At 47.7% G+C, this 13,496-nt stretch overlaps 1 protein-coding gene across 4 annotated transcripts; it reads left to right on the plus strand.

Annotated features, from left to right (window-relative positions):
- The first annotated feature begins 2,083 nt into the window (after positions 1 to 2,083).
- Positions 2,084 to 13,263, plus strand: LOC118314308 (calphotin). 4 transcript variants are annotated; one of them, XM_035640680.2, is made up of 14 exons: positions 2,085 to 2,727; positions 4,900 to 5,499; positions 9,208 to 9,255; positions 9,689 to 9,739; positions 10,329 to 10,388; positions 10,579 to 10,878; positions 11,114 to 11,146; positions 11,268 to 11,336; positions 11,426 to 11,533; positions 11,659 to 11,703; positions 11,855 to 11,959; positions 12,057 to 12,173; positions 12,272 to 12,365; positions 12,496 to 13,263. In XM_035640680.2, exons 1-13 carry the CDS (start codon positions 2,683 to 2,685, stop codon positions 12,332 to 12,334), a joined length of 1,644 nt encoding a protein of 547 aa, XP_035496573.2. In that variant the 5' UTR covers positions 2,085 to 2,682; the 3' UTR covers positions 12,335 to 12,365; positions 12,496 to 13,263. The 4 variants fall into 4 exon arrangements, with proteins under 4 accessions (XP_035496575.2, XP_035496573.2, XP_035496576.2 ...); XM_035640681.2 differs by having other exon boundaries at positions 2,087 to 2,727; positions 11,268 to 11,327; XM_035640682.2 differs by lacking the exon at positions 10,579 to 10,878 and having other exon boundaries at positions 2,084 to 2,727.
- The last annotated feature ends 233 nt before the right edge of the window (positions 13,264 to 13,496 follow it).

Here is a 13,496-nt window from a genome sequence, read left to right on the forward strand (position 1 = left end):
CTGTCCCTGAGGATTTATGACATTTCCATGAAATATGGTAGAATAATAACCTTCATGGTCCCAGAAGGATGAATGAGAGTTTTTTTTCATCAAGTGGCAGCAACAGATCCAGTATGTTCACTTGTCCAAAACACTTTATTAGCCTCCGCCGAGGAGGTCATGGGGATTGGTTCTGTTTGTCTGGTTGTTTGTTAGCAGGATTGCCCAAAAAGTTACGGACGGATTCGCAAGAACAATTCAAAGATGTAGGTCTCAGCCACGGCAGCAGGTAATTCGAGTTTGGGAGAGCGAAAACCCTTGACCTTTTGACCTGAGTCGTCTCTCCGCACGTGCATAACATTTTAAAATGATGTAGGTCAGATGGAGATGGGAGTGCGCCGGGTTTGGGTGTGGGAGTTTGTTCAGCCTTGGGCGGAGGCATGCACTCTGAGTGACACGTCTTCTCTTAGTTTTTCTCTCGAGAAAAAAGAAAATGTTATTTGAATGGAAGCATGGTCCCTTTGCATTATATTCTGTATGGTTAAAAAAACTGAGAAAGAGAGAGAGAGAGAGAACAGTTTCACACTTGTTTTCATACCTGTTCAACACTCAACACCTGTGCAATGCTTAAACGTACCTGAAAATAAAAGTGTGAACTCTTTGATTTCATTTTTAAAACTTCCCTCCTTTTTTTTTTTTTGAATTGAATTCAGTACATTTTAGTCATTCATCATTTCATCTGGACCGGATCGTTCAACAACTCCGAACTTTTCTTCAACTCTGTCCGTTGGGCTTACTGCAAAGTTGCACTTTAACATCTAAGCTCTAGAGGGAGTGTCCTTATTGCAAATAATTTTGAAGTTATTTTAATATTAGCTGGTCACACAGTGACAGAAAGGTCAGTTGTTCAGTTCCTGCAGCAGCTGTCCTCTCGAGCCGCGGCGGCCATGATGGGAAGATCGGCGATGAAGAGAAGATGTGACGATGAAGAGAAACATGCGTGCATGCGATCCAGAGGCACTGATCAGATAAACGCTGAAATTGCTTCCGAAAATTGAAACTCACAGTCTCTCCCGCTGTACAACGCAGTATAGAAACGTGTCAATGGAAGTTCAGGACCATATATGACCGAATAAAACTTATATTTATATACTTATGTTTTTTACATTAGCATCTGCTTGTTTCTCACTTAACAGCTGATTACGCCAAAAAAACTATGGAACACATATCAATGATATTTGGTGGAGTGTTGGGACGCGGCCCAAAGAAGAACCCGTTAAATTGTGGAGCGGATCTGGATTAACAGGCCGGATTCTAGATATCCCCCCCCCCCCTCCTTCCTTCCCATGGCGAGGTATAAGGCGTCAGCCTTTGCTGAGGTTATGCATGAGAATGGTTGTATGGTTGGGCCGCTTGGTGCCACAATGGGTTCTCACAACTGATGCATTGCGGGGGGCGGGGGGTTGTTGGACGTAGACACATGTAAAAGCTTTCCTCTATTGATTGTCAACACATACAATGAAAACGGTTCTCTGGCTCCACGGTTTTTAATGGATTCAAATGAATTGACAGAGACACACTGTTTTGTACATACAAGAGTCTCGGCACATGAGTGCTTTCCCTCTCGTTGTTGTTGTTGTTTTTGCTCAAGCCGCAGCTGTGGGGTTACATTATGCAGCCAATGTTGTATGACAATACGCGGACGTGGGGCCACTTCAGGCAATGCCGGCCGTCGTCAGGCCTGAAGCGGCCCTACGTGCAAAAAAGCAAATGTGGCCCAGACATCCCAAATTCAACATGGGCCTTTTCTTGGCAAGATTTGGGCCAGGTTCGGTTCATTTGGTTTTTTTCGTTTCTCTGCTGACGTGCGGCATTTGCTCCCGTATGCTTGTGGCCCAGATCTGGCAAAAACGCGGAGCGAGGAGCGGAACAGTGGCCAAAGTGCCACCATTCCAAAAATGTTTGGTGTGTGGGCTTGTGTCTGGTATCACAGCCACGTTGCTATGATCTTCACAAACGCACATACAGTTGAAGATCAAAGCCCCCAAAGGGGGTTCTTTCATCATTTCCTTCATCCTAACTGACTTCCAAAGTCATTGCAGGCGGCGTACGAGCGACGCGGACTGCGACAGAGGAACTCGCAGGAGACTCAACGGACATCTGGCAAGGAAAGAGGCAGAGTGCAGTTTGCTGCCATTTGCTGGAGCTGAAGTATTTCTAACTGATTCGAGAAAAGGGGGGTGTGGCACCCTGCGAGCACATGGACTTCTCTCCCTCTCCCTCTCCCTCTCTTTGTCTTTGCTGTGAAGGAGCTTGGCTTGTTACATAACACAGCCCCACCACCACCCTGCCCGTTTCATATATATATATATATATATATATATATACATATATATATATATATATACACACCAACTCTAATGCAATCATCTCATTGAGCTGCCGTGTGCACGTGCGTCTTGTCCAGCTCGCGGGGGGGTGTGTCTCCCCCCCACTTCTCTCCCCCGGGGTCTCTCGCGTCCACGCCCCCGCCTCAAAAATCTTTCATCCCGGTCCTCTCATAGGTTACCCGAGGAGGCAGCGGAAGGACCGGTGGCTTTATAAAGATCCCACTTGTTCACCGTCGGCCCCTGCTGCTGCTGCCGCCGCCGCCCGGTGTCTCCGCGCTCTCTTTCGTTTGTCTCCGCCAAGTAAGCACCAAAAATGCCCAGCAAGAGGAAGAAGAACAAGCGCCGCATGAAGAGGGTGGTAAGTGGTGGATGGCGGACTTCTTAGAAGAGAGTTTACACCCTCCACTTTTGGGGGAAAACGGCCTGTTTTTGACCCGTTTGTGTTGGTTCCACTCAGTGCGTCTTTATCTCCAAGAGGGAACAAAAAAAAATGCTTTTGTGCACTTAATCCGAAATGTATATGTTTATTGTAAAAAAAAAAAAAGAAGAAAAGTACTGCTTCTCAATGTTGCACACGATTTTTCCTGAAACCCCAAATCCACATAGCAAAGGAAAGGTGATAATTGTGTTCTGTCGCTTGGCTGCACGCACTGTTGTTGCTGCTGTTCATTCGACGCGCTCTGGCTGCGCCGGGCGCTCCAAGCTCCGTGCGTAAAAGTGAACCAAAATGCGCGCAGAATTGATTTATCCATATTCTTGTTCCAGTCGCACGAATCTTTGAGACGTTTCGTCGAGCTCGTGCTTTTGTCTCCAAAGTTTTTTTTTTTTTTTTCTTCTCACTTCTCCTCACTGATTAGCGCACGTGCGCCACATGCGTTCTCCGGTGTGCTCTCTGCAAATTGGATGATTTAAGTTAAATATTGGAGCGGGTTTTTTTTAGGTTAATATCTTGTTTATTGTCATTTGTCGTGGAAAAGTGATATTTAAATAATAAAAAAAACATGGTTTTGATCTGTTTTGCACATTCCCTTGCGGAACACAATGTCTCGACTAGTGGGGCTTCACTGCTATTATCACATCATTCAATATGCTGTAGGGCCAGTGACATTATATGTCATACGATTATATGACCCCCTCCCCCCCTTCCCCTGCTTTTAGGTAACAGATATAATTTTGTTACTTTTGAACATTCAGTGCCCGAAGGGGAGTGGGTGTGGCGAGGAGGGGGAGGGGATTCTCAACGAGTGAAAAAAGTAACACTGAAGCTCCACTTTCTCAGAGGGCAAAGGTTCCTCCATCCCCCATTTACGTTTCCCCCCCCTATGTCATTTCCAATCATAAAGATGAATTGTTTATCTTCCAAATTTCAACTTAAAATGAGTCAATTACTTAATCACCCAGTCCTCCAGCTCTGCTAAGACTTTTCAGTGTGGCGTCTTGAGGCCTCCCCCCCCCCCCCAGCCCCCACCTTTCCTCTCAAGCCTCTGGCTGGTGGCGACTCTGGACAGCACGCAACTGTATTTGGTAGTGTGTTGTCTGGAGGAATGTTTTTTGCACAGTCTCTCCCATTCCCAGTCAGTGACACTCGCAGATAAAAGTGGGCCCCTGAAAAGCCCACGCGCTGCGCTGCTTTGAATGCAAGCACCCTCACTTTGATTAGAACGAGTTCTGCCTGAGGACTTGGTTATCAACCTTGATTAATGGAGACTTAAATGTCCGTCTGTGGTTGAGATATTTGGCTTTCTACACACGGAGCTATTCGTGACCCAAGATGGGAGGGTTGGATTAAAGGTAAGGGAGGAGTTGTTTTGACTGTGGCGAGCTGGACGGACATGCGCTCACACACACACACACACACACACACACACACGTGCTCCATTGGCTTACAGCACTGGGGTCCCACTGTCGGGCCTAACAAAAGCATTTTCGGCGAGTGATTGTAGCCTGATTATAACCCGCCTGTGATGTGATTAGGCCCGCTGTCTGTCGCTGCTGCTGACTCGCGCGGTTTCCCTTCCCGCTTCACCAGACCTGTCAGGACGGTTCTGATTCAACTAATTAGCCCCCATTATGTAACACGACTTTGCTGGGCCCACTCCCGTGTTGCTCTGTCCCCCCCCCCCCTCCCCCTGGCCCGGGCTCCCAAAACCTCCATTAAAGCCCCGAGGGGTGCTTTGTCCGGCGCCGAAAAACATGTTGGACCTGGCTGGGATGGCATGCCTGGTATTCCTGCAGACAGGAACGTGACTGACAACAACAGCGGCATTTGAACACGTTTGGGGGCCTCGGTTGCATTCAAGACCCCGAATCTTTTTAAGCCACTGCACACAAAGTACCAGTTCTGTTTGTTTATGGCGCACTGAGAGGAACCACGTGGAAAAATCCAAGTTTCACACTATATTTCGGCTTTTAAACTTTAAAAGGCTCATTTGTTTGACAGAAAATATTAATTTAATCCTACTCTGTAATTTGTACGTAATGCCTGGACGACTACCATTAACCCAGACGTTTGTGTCTTCCCCCTCTGCAGCAGGCCCAGAGGAGAGCACTCGAAGAGCAGTATGCGGCCAACCGGCCGGCCAAGGCGGGCCCGGCGATTGCCGTGAGTGCGCCCCCTGCAGCGACCCCGAAGAAAGCGGCCAAACCTCCAGCACCGGTTCCAAAGAAGATCCCAGAGGCCGTTCCCATTGCTGTTCCCATCGCCGTGCCCATCGCCGTGCCCGTTGTGGAGACGCCCAAAGTCGAACCCAAGCCAGTTGTGGAGGAACCCGTCGCACTGCCCGTCCCAGTCAAAGAAGAGGCACCAGAGCCCGAGGCTGTGGTGGCGGCAGTGGAACAGACTCCGGCAGAAGTGGAGGTTGAAGTCCCAGCGCCCGTCGCCGAAGAAGCGCCGGTCGTCGCCGAGACGCCACCGGTGGCGGCTCCTGAAGTTGAAGCGCCGGTCGTCGCCGAGACGCCACCGGTGGCGGCTCCTGAAGTTGAAGTGCCGGTCGTCGTCGAGACGCCACCGGTGGCGCCTTCTGAAGTTGAAGCGCCGGTCGCCGTCGAGACCCTGTCGCCTTCTGAAGTTGAAGCTGCCGTAGAACCCGAGGCTGAGCCCGTCATTCCTGAAACAGAACCAGTAGCTGAGGTAAGAACGTCTTCTCTTTTCTACACACGTGTGGATGTTGGGACAATGGTTTGACTGAACAGTGGACTGGAGTGGCTGCAGAAAAAGCATCTCACCAAGCTGGTTTCTTCTCGACGTGTGGGGTTCACCATGTACCTTCCTGTAAAATGCACGACGTGGCCATTTGCGGAGCTTGTTGGAGACATGAGCAGCGTTAGGTTCCAGGTTTACGCGTGGGTTTGCTTTAAAGAGACCCTTTCTTTGAGCCGTTTCTATACATATATATTTCCATATATACATTTTGTTGGTGTGAGTTGGGGTTTAGTGATTGGTTTGGGTTTTTCATTTGGTCAAATAGCATGTGCTGTGGTGGCTCGGTGCTAGAGGGAGAATCGAGGTGGGGGGTTGTTAGGCGCAGAGGGAACAGCGTGTTCCATTTAGCAAAGAGGTGGATAAGTAGGAAAGAGATTGTGTTCTGTCAGTGGGAGACTGGGCAGAGCTTTTTGCAGGAGTCACCTATATGAACTGCCTGCATGAATAAGGACGTTTATATTCTGAAGTCTAAGGAAAGAAACGTTTTCTGTACTGTATTGGCTGAGTATGGGCTTTTGGCTATTTGTTTTGCTCAAACTCTATATTGACAGAGATGGAAAAACAATTCTGTTTCTCAAGTTTTGATCTTGGGGGGAGGGAGGGGGCCCCCCCAGCCTGACATTTTCATTTGCAAGTTGTTGTTTCACGAAACCATCGGCATGTTGGGAACAGAATGACACACACACACACACACACACACACACACACACACACACACACACACACACACACACACACACACACACACACACACACACACACACACACACACACACACACACACACACACACACACACACACACACACACACACACACACACACACACACACACACACACACACACACACACACACACACACACACACACACGAGCATGATGATGTCCAGTGACTTAAACGAAGTGTTACACTCGTACCGTCCTGTTTGGTTCACATACACGTCATTTCGTTGCCGGTTTGGTTCGCGACCCTTTAACCCCCAGATGTTGTTTAACCACTGATCTATACGGGACCAGTAAAGATGTTTCTATAGGGGCTGGGCTGCCCATCAAGCTGTGGCAGTACCCACCCCCTTCGTCCCTGCCTCCCTCCTCTTCTCCCCCCTCTACCTCCCCTCTCGCCTTGCTCTGTCTTCTCCGTCGTTGCTTGCACTTGTGCCAGATCCAGACACGGCAGACACCCTGGCTCTTTTTGCAAAACTGAATAGAGCATTTAGTCAGTGCAGACTACAACTACGAACACATGCAAGTCGCGGTCATTAATTCTTTTCCACTTTCTCAGCTGTTTATGAACTTTTTCCTTCAGATTTTGACTTTTGCGAAACTTTGCGATCCTTTACACGTTAAGTAAGTTTGCACAGTTTTGCGGCCGCAGTGTCTGCAGGAGAGTTTTCACCCGACACTGACGGATAATCCCAGTCGGCACTAATGGGGCTCGCACTCAGCCGGCTCAGGAGCCAGAACCAGGCGGCTCCTCCACTTCAGGACGTCGCCAAGAAGGGTCAGGTGAGCCTGAAGCCACCGTTCAGCCTAGAAACGGCAGAATTTTTTTTTTGTGGCTTTAATTGACGCTGGGCGCGGCTTCTGCTGGGGCTGAACATTTTGTACCAACTTGCCCACCCTCTTTTTTTTTTTTTTTTTTTTTTTTTTTTTTTTTTTCACCTCTCGTAACTTTAGGCAACCTCCCACCACTTGCTCCTCTCTGGTCTCTCCTTACTCTCTCCTCAGCAATCCCCCTTTCCCTTTTGTCTTCTCTCCTCCCCCCATTTCCCTTCCAGCCTCCCCCTCTTCTCCCATCCTGTGGGCTCCTTATCATCTTGTCCAATCAGCACACGTGCATGTTCATCCACACGTCCTCCTTTATTGTGTGGGTTGCTTGGAGTGGTGGAAGGAGATGGGACTTATTGATTCTGTTGGGATTTGGGGGGGGGGGGGGGGGGTTTAAGAGTCTATATGTGTGTAGTCCAGTCACTGGTAGGACCTTGCGACAGCTGTCCCAAGCTTTTTAAAGTCCATGACAGATTTCTAGTGAAGGGCGGATGTGATTTTGGTTTGCTCGCAATGAAAATGTGAGTCAGAGCGAAACAGCTGAATAATTTGGAAGAGACATTTGGTCTTTTTTTTTTCAAACATTTATTTCAGCACAGAACTGTTCAAATCTCCTTTTTTTTTTTTTTGTCTGTTTTAATTTTTTATTCTTTGTATTTGACAGCCTCCTCTTTTATCGAAATAATTTCATGCCTTTTTTTTTAGTTGCATGTCTCGGAAGAACTGCAAAATTGTTTCCCCACCGTCACCTTTAGTTGTCCGAGTTCCTGAAAGTTTTTGCACAAACAAATTTGTGCACAACGTTGTTTCTCCTTTTGCGGTTTGTGCTTAAAAGTGTCTTTTTTAGTTGGGACGTGCGGGACAGGATATGTGCGCACATCAGTTTAGTACAGAGTGTTCTGGGACAGACGGGAGGGGGGTGTGTATCCCGTATGTGGCCACATGTGTGGAAAGCCTGTAGTCCTCCCCCTCTTTCCCTCCTACTACTCGTGCTCCCCATTACTGTCCTGAGGCTAATATATATAATAAAATTCTCCCTTCTCAACCATATGCACATCCGTGTTTGCCTGCTTGGCTTTTGTTCAGAAGGGGCCACAATCCAGCAGAATTAGATTCCTAAAGAGGCAGAGATTGGTCGATCACGGGCATTTGAGCAGGTCTCCTGTGAGAGGTTCTTCAACCTGCTCTCACTATTGTACAAAGATGATTTTGGCCAGCGGGTGATTGGCCCGTTGCGGACGAGCAGCCGGTGTGTCACAGACTTTGTCCTACATAGAAGAAGAGCTGGTACAAAACAGGCTGAATAATTTACCGTGGAGATGTACAATATTTATGCGATTGCCACTATGGCTCAACACGCTTGGCTGCACAGTGGGCGTCGCCGGTAGCCATGTGGGCTACTGCCAAGGGGCTCCAGCAAAAATCACGGGCAAAATTAGAAATATGAATCATTTCTATTACAATGCATATCTCTGTTGGTGTTAATGATCTAGATGAATGATAAGAATAAGATGACGTATTAGAACACTGCCTTCGTTATGGATGCTGAGCAGACGATTAAAGCATGCGGGTGTTTTTGAATTTGTGTGTTGTAATGTGTGTTGGCAGATATTTAATGATTTGAATATTTAGCTTTTATGAACCAGAGGTGGATTATATAAGGGGGCGAGAAGAGAGGGCGTAGCGGCTTCCCAATGTGCAATTGGTCGTAACATTCCTGTAGGATGTATAAAGTGCCTCTGTTTGGAGACCGCCGGTCGACGGGTTTCATTTGAAAACCTTCTCTTTCTGGAAGGTTTCCTGATTTGGAGAAACGTTGATCCTGCTCAGACTCTCTCTGCAGCTTGTAAAAAAAAATATAGTTTTGCTCTAGGCACATTTTTAAAACAGCTGTGCGCGCCCCTCCCAGCCCTCTACCTTTAGGGTGGGGGGGGGCAGAAAACAGGAGGCTTGTAAATGCTTGACGATGTATCCCACAGTGCCTTTTTTGACAAATGCCCTTTTGAGTTTGAACAGATTGAATCCACCTACGTGTTTATGATTGTTTTGCTGACAAGTGAATAATCTCACTCCCTCTCTCCATCATAGGTTACACCCCCGGCTGAGGCTCCAGTGGCTGCTCCCGCTGAGACTGAGGTAAAATGAACTGACACACACACACACACACACACACACACACACACACACACACACACACACACACACACACACACACACACACACACACACACACACACACACACACACACACACACACACACACACACACACACACACACACACACACACACACACACACACACCCCTCTCTCTCAACTTGTTCAGGCAGTATATCCAGGCCAGAGGCAGATTACGCAGGTGTGAATGAGTGAGGGGTGAAGCCGTAACTCAGCGTGACACTTTTCAAGTCGGACCGGCTTTGATCTGTGACCAGCGTTTGACGGGGACAGCATTACACGCCTCGTTCCGTGTAGAACAACACCTTGTCAATCGAAAGGGAACGTGGGTGTTTGACAGCTGCTCTTTTCTATCACCATTTGCTGACTCGTGAATAATCTCTCCATCACAGGTTACTACGCTCGCCGCCGAGGCTCCGGCAGCAGCTCCTTCGGAGGCGGAGGTAAACCAAGCCTGCGTTCTACCTCACACAACCTTAACTTGCACAGTTGTATCTTGGCGTTTTGCTGGATTCATTACAAAAAATCAATTCTCACCACTGAAAGAAAATGCTCCCTTGGCTTTTCCCCAGACAAAATAAAGCGGCGGGGCAGAAGAATCAACAAGGGTCTCCTTATTTAGTGGTCATTCAAATTTCGGTGTACGTGAGGGATTTGCACCGAAACAGTCGTGGACGTGACGGCACGGAGTAGAGAGAGAAAACAAAGAGTAGCTCAGAGTTTCCACTCGCGTTTTTTTTTTTTACGAGTTCACGGCGGCTCCGACTGGACGAGAGGGAGGGAGAGAGAGAGACGCCTTTCAATGCAATAGTGTGTGAGGTTTCTGTGACTTGAGCTTCACGCCTGCTGAAAAAACGGCCGCACTTTGCCGCAGGTTTTTTCTTTCTTCTCTTAAATGACACAGTTCATCAGATCACAGTTTGGCCTTGCACTCCTAATGTTGTCATAATAACCCCTCGCATGTTTGGCTTTTAATTCTGATATTGATCTCCCATCCATCCGGCTCAAATTCATTTGATTTTTCTCTTGCAGGTTGAGTCGGTTGAAGCTACAATCGTGCCCACGGAGACGGAACCAACCGAGGCCAAACAGGTAGGAATGAGCTTCTTCTTTTCTTTCTTTTTTTTCTTTTTTTTTTTATATGACTGCATGAGTTGACGTCAAAGTTGTATAAACCTGGAAAGTTCTGGCCATGGACGTTAACCCGGCGCGAGTTTGTCCAGGGAGATGCACGTTGCATGCCAGCTTTGACGTGTGCTGTGTTGGATTTTTGCACGTGCAGACGCATGATGTCTGCGAGCCAGAGACTCGGGTGGAGGCCGCGGCCTCGGCAGAGGAGGACACAGTCGCTGCCGTGGGAGCGGTCGCCGCGGTCGAAGAGGTCGCCGCGGTCGACCAACAGTCTGCCGAGGCGGAACCTGCTGCAGCCGAGGAGGTCGCGACGGCGGAGGAGAAGATCGCCGAGACCGAACAGGCGACTGAAGCCGGCGTCAGTCCTGCAGCCGAGGAGGAAGCTGAAGTAGAAGTGTTGGCGGAAGAAGACGCACCAGCGGTCCCCGCTGAGCCGGTTACAATCGCAGAGGTGCCGCGTTTATTTAAAAAAAAAACAACAAAAAAAACCTACTCCCTTCTTCTCACATCAGTGTTTTTCCGTCTGACGTTAATGTGTTTTTTTTAACTTCTAATTTGTTGATGGTGTGCAGCATGTGGCTTGAATGTTTTTGGGCATGTTTTTTTTTTCATTTGCATCATTTTTTTTTCCTAGTTGAATTTTACCAGCAAACACTAACTAACTTTTATTGTTTTGTTTTCATCAGACTGTTCCTGTCCAATCTGTGGAAATCCCAGAGGTGAATATTCTTTTAAAGATACCAATTTGAATAAAAAAGGGACTCGAATGAGTAGTGACTCTGAACTTATCTGCGTGTGTGGCGCAAAACGACGTCGTGACGGTACCTGTTGTCTCTCCAGGTGCCAGCCTCCATCCCCGAGGCGCCGGTAGAAGAAACTCCCGTGGCTGAAGTAACGGAGGTAAAACATGTATGTTTAATTCATTTCATCCTTGAGTGAATATTTCATTTGAGTTGGCGCTTATCACGTGGAACGTTGTCCCGTCTCCTTCTCCTCAGGCGCCCGTCCCCCAGGATGTCGCCGACGTGGTGGTCGACGACTTCGTCGTCACGGAGTCCGTGTCAGCAGTGGAGGACGCCATTGCCGAGTCTGTCGCCGACAAAGAGGTATTAGAAAAATATAGTTTTGTTCGTTCTGCTATTCATCTGCCCATCCACCCATCGATCACTTTTTATCTGTTCCGCCGAAAAACAAAGATCTCGCTCAACTTCTTTTCTTTCTCATTCTCCAGGTTCTGACAGTTGATGCTACAGTCGTAACCGCGGAGACCGAACAGGTACGACTGAGCTTCGCTACTGTAGTTGTGGATGTTAAGTCATTGTCACAAAACAGTTCTGGTTCAGTGTAACTTTTAAAGTGGACCACAAGTAATTTACTGTACTTCTAATGGTCGTTTCCTAACCTGTTCCCCTCTCTGCGGCGTTTAGGAAATCGTGGTCACGAGCGACGCCCCCAGCGCCCCGACAGAGTCCGTGGATACGACCCCCGCTGAGCCCGAGCCCGCCGCTGCCCCTGCGTTGGACACGGTCATTGTAAGTTACTCTCCTGGTGGACGGGGGCTGATTGACAGCCGTGTTCCTGTAGCCTTGTACGGTGCACGTCTTCAACCGCCGCTTCTCCTTTCCAAAGGATGCTGCTGTGGATCAGAAATGTCTGACCGTGCTGTCAGAGGAACCAAAGCCAGAAATCCGTGACCTGCCGTGTCAGATGCAGCTCGCCGTCGAGTCCATGCAACTCAACTCAATGGTATATTATATGGCATATTTGGTGGCTTGCATTGTCCGTTATTTGCAACTGACAAGAAACCTAAAATGTGCTCCCCCGATTGTTTTCCGTCTGTTCAGGAGACGCCAGTGGAGACGGCGTTGAATGGACACATGGTTCCAGAGGTCTCCATTGAGGGTTAGAGCCCCAGAGCAGGACCTTCCCCCCCCCCATGTAAGTTTCTCTCAATATTGAATCAGTCCTTTTATCGCATAGTTTCCAGAATATTACATTCTGGAGACTCAAGTTAAGACTTCTTCCTGCAGCCACTCACCAGGATCCTGTCTTCTTTGTGCAATTTCAGATTCCCCTTTGGTGCCTTTGAGGACTCAAAGTTTTAAAGGGGGGGGGGGGGCTTTGCGACAGAACCGTCAGGAAATCCGAGGAATATCCACACTTTGAAGTGCCTCTCCTGCCCCCGGTTTCCTGTCAAAAGCCCCAAACCAGATGTCAACACTGATGCGTTCGGGGCAGCAGAGCGGACTGTTGTCATTCGTTTGCAGAAAATGGAAACGCACCTATTGTGGCTCCTTTTAAAAAAGATAAATAAAATTAAATAAAAAAAAAAATTAAATAAATATGTATTTCTCTCCCTGGATTCGAGCAGTGACCGGTATTTCTTACATAATCCCATCTCTCTCGAACATCTGCGAACACTGTAGCCTAAGTGAAAGCGGCTACAGTTTGCACTTGGGCCTTTTGTTCATACATTTTTCCTGTTTTTCTGATTCACATTTCTAAATCTGAATTTGCTTCGTCTCCTGTACCCGGGAGTCGCAGTGTCAAACTTCAACCCAGCTTCTGTTTCCGCCTCCTCTCAGGGCCACTGCTAACATTAGTCTAATGCTACAACACATCCCAGAACTAGACGTTGGGGTGTTTCTGTCTTTTTTTGTTTTGTTTGTTTCTTTCCCTCGCTCCTTTTTTTTAAAAATTTTGTATAGATCATATGATGTGCTACAGTTTTGTGTTCAAAGTCTGCTCTGGAGGGAGGGAAGTGATTTTTTTATTTTAGGGCTGTTTGATGGTCTGACTTGATCTAACTTTGAAATAAAGCTGTTACGCATCGTGATGCTGGAGTACGTGTTTCACTGTTCATACACGGTTACGACACAACGGAAATATCCAATTTAAAATGTATTTAATTTGCAGGTCAGTTCAGTAGCAACAACAATCTTTTGAGGGCTTTCAAAGATTGTTTTTTTCTTTCTAATTTATCCTCTTGGAGCTGCAACAGTTAATCGATTACTTAATCGTCAACTATTTTGATAAAGGGTTCAAGTCGAAATTCTCTGATTTCAGCTT

Source organism: Scophthalmus maximus, chromosome 19, assembly GCF_022379125.1.
Source record: "Scophthalmus maximus strain ysfricsl-2021 chromosome 19, ASM2237912v1, whole genome shotgun sequence".
Classification (NCBI taxonomy): domain Eukaryota; kingdom Metazoa; phylum Chordata; class Actinopteri; order Pleuronectiformes; family Scophthalmidae; genus Scophthalmus; species Scophthalmus maximus.

What these genes read in the sequence shown, in the direction of transcription:
- LOC118314308 (XM_035640680.2), top strand. Translation starts at nt 2,683, where the DNA reads ATGCCCAGCAAGAGGAAGAAGAACAAGCGCCGCATGAAGAGGGTG. An exon ending in CTGCTCCCGCTGAGACTGAG is followed by an intron (nt 9,256 to 9,688) that starts GTAAAATGAACT and finishes TCTCCATCACAG; the next exon opens with GTTACTACGCTCGCCGCCGA. An exon ending in AACCAACCGAGGCCAAACAG is followed by an intron (nt 10,389 to 10,578) that starts GTAGGAATGAGC and finishes TTGCACGTGCAG; the next exon opens with ACGCATGATGTCTGCGAGCC.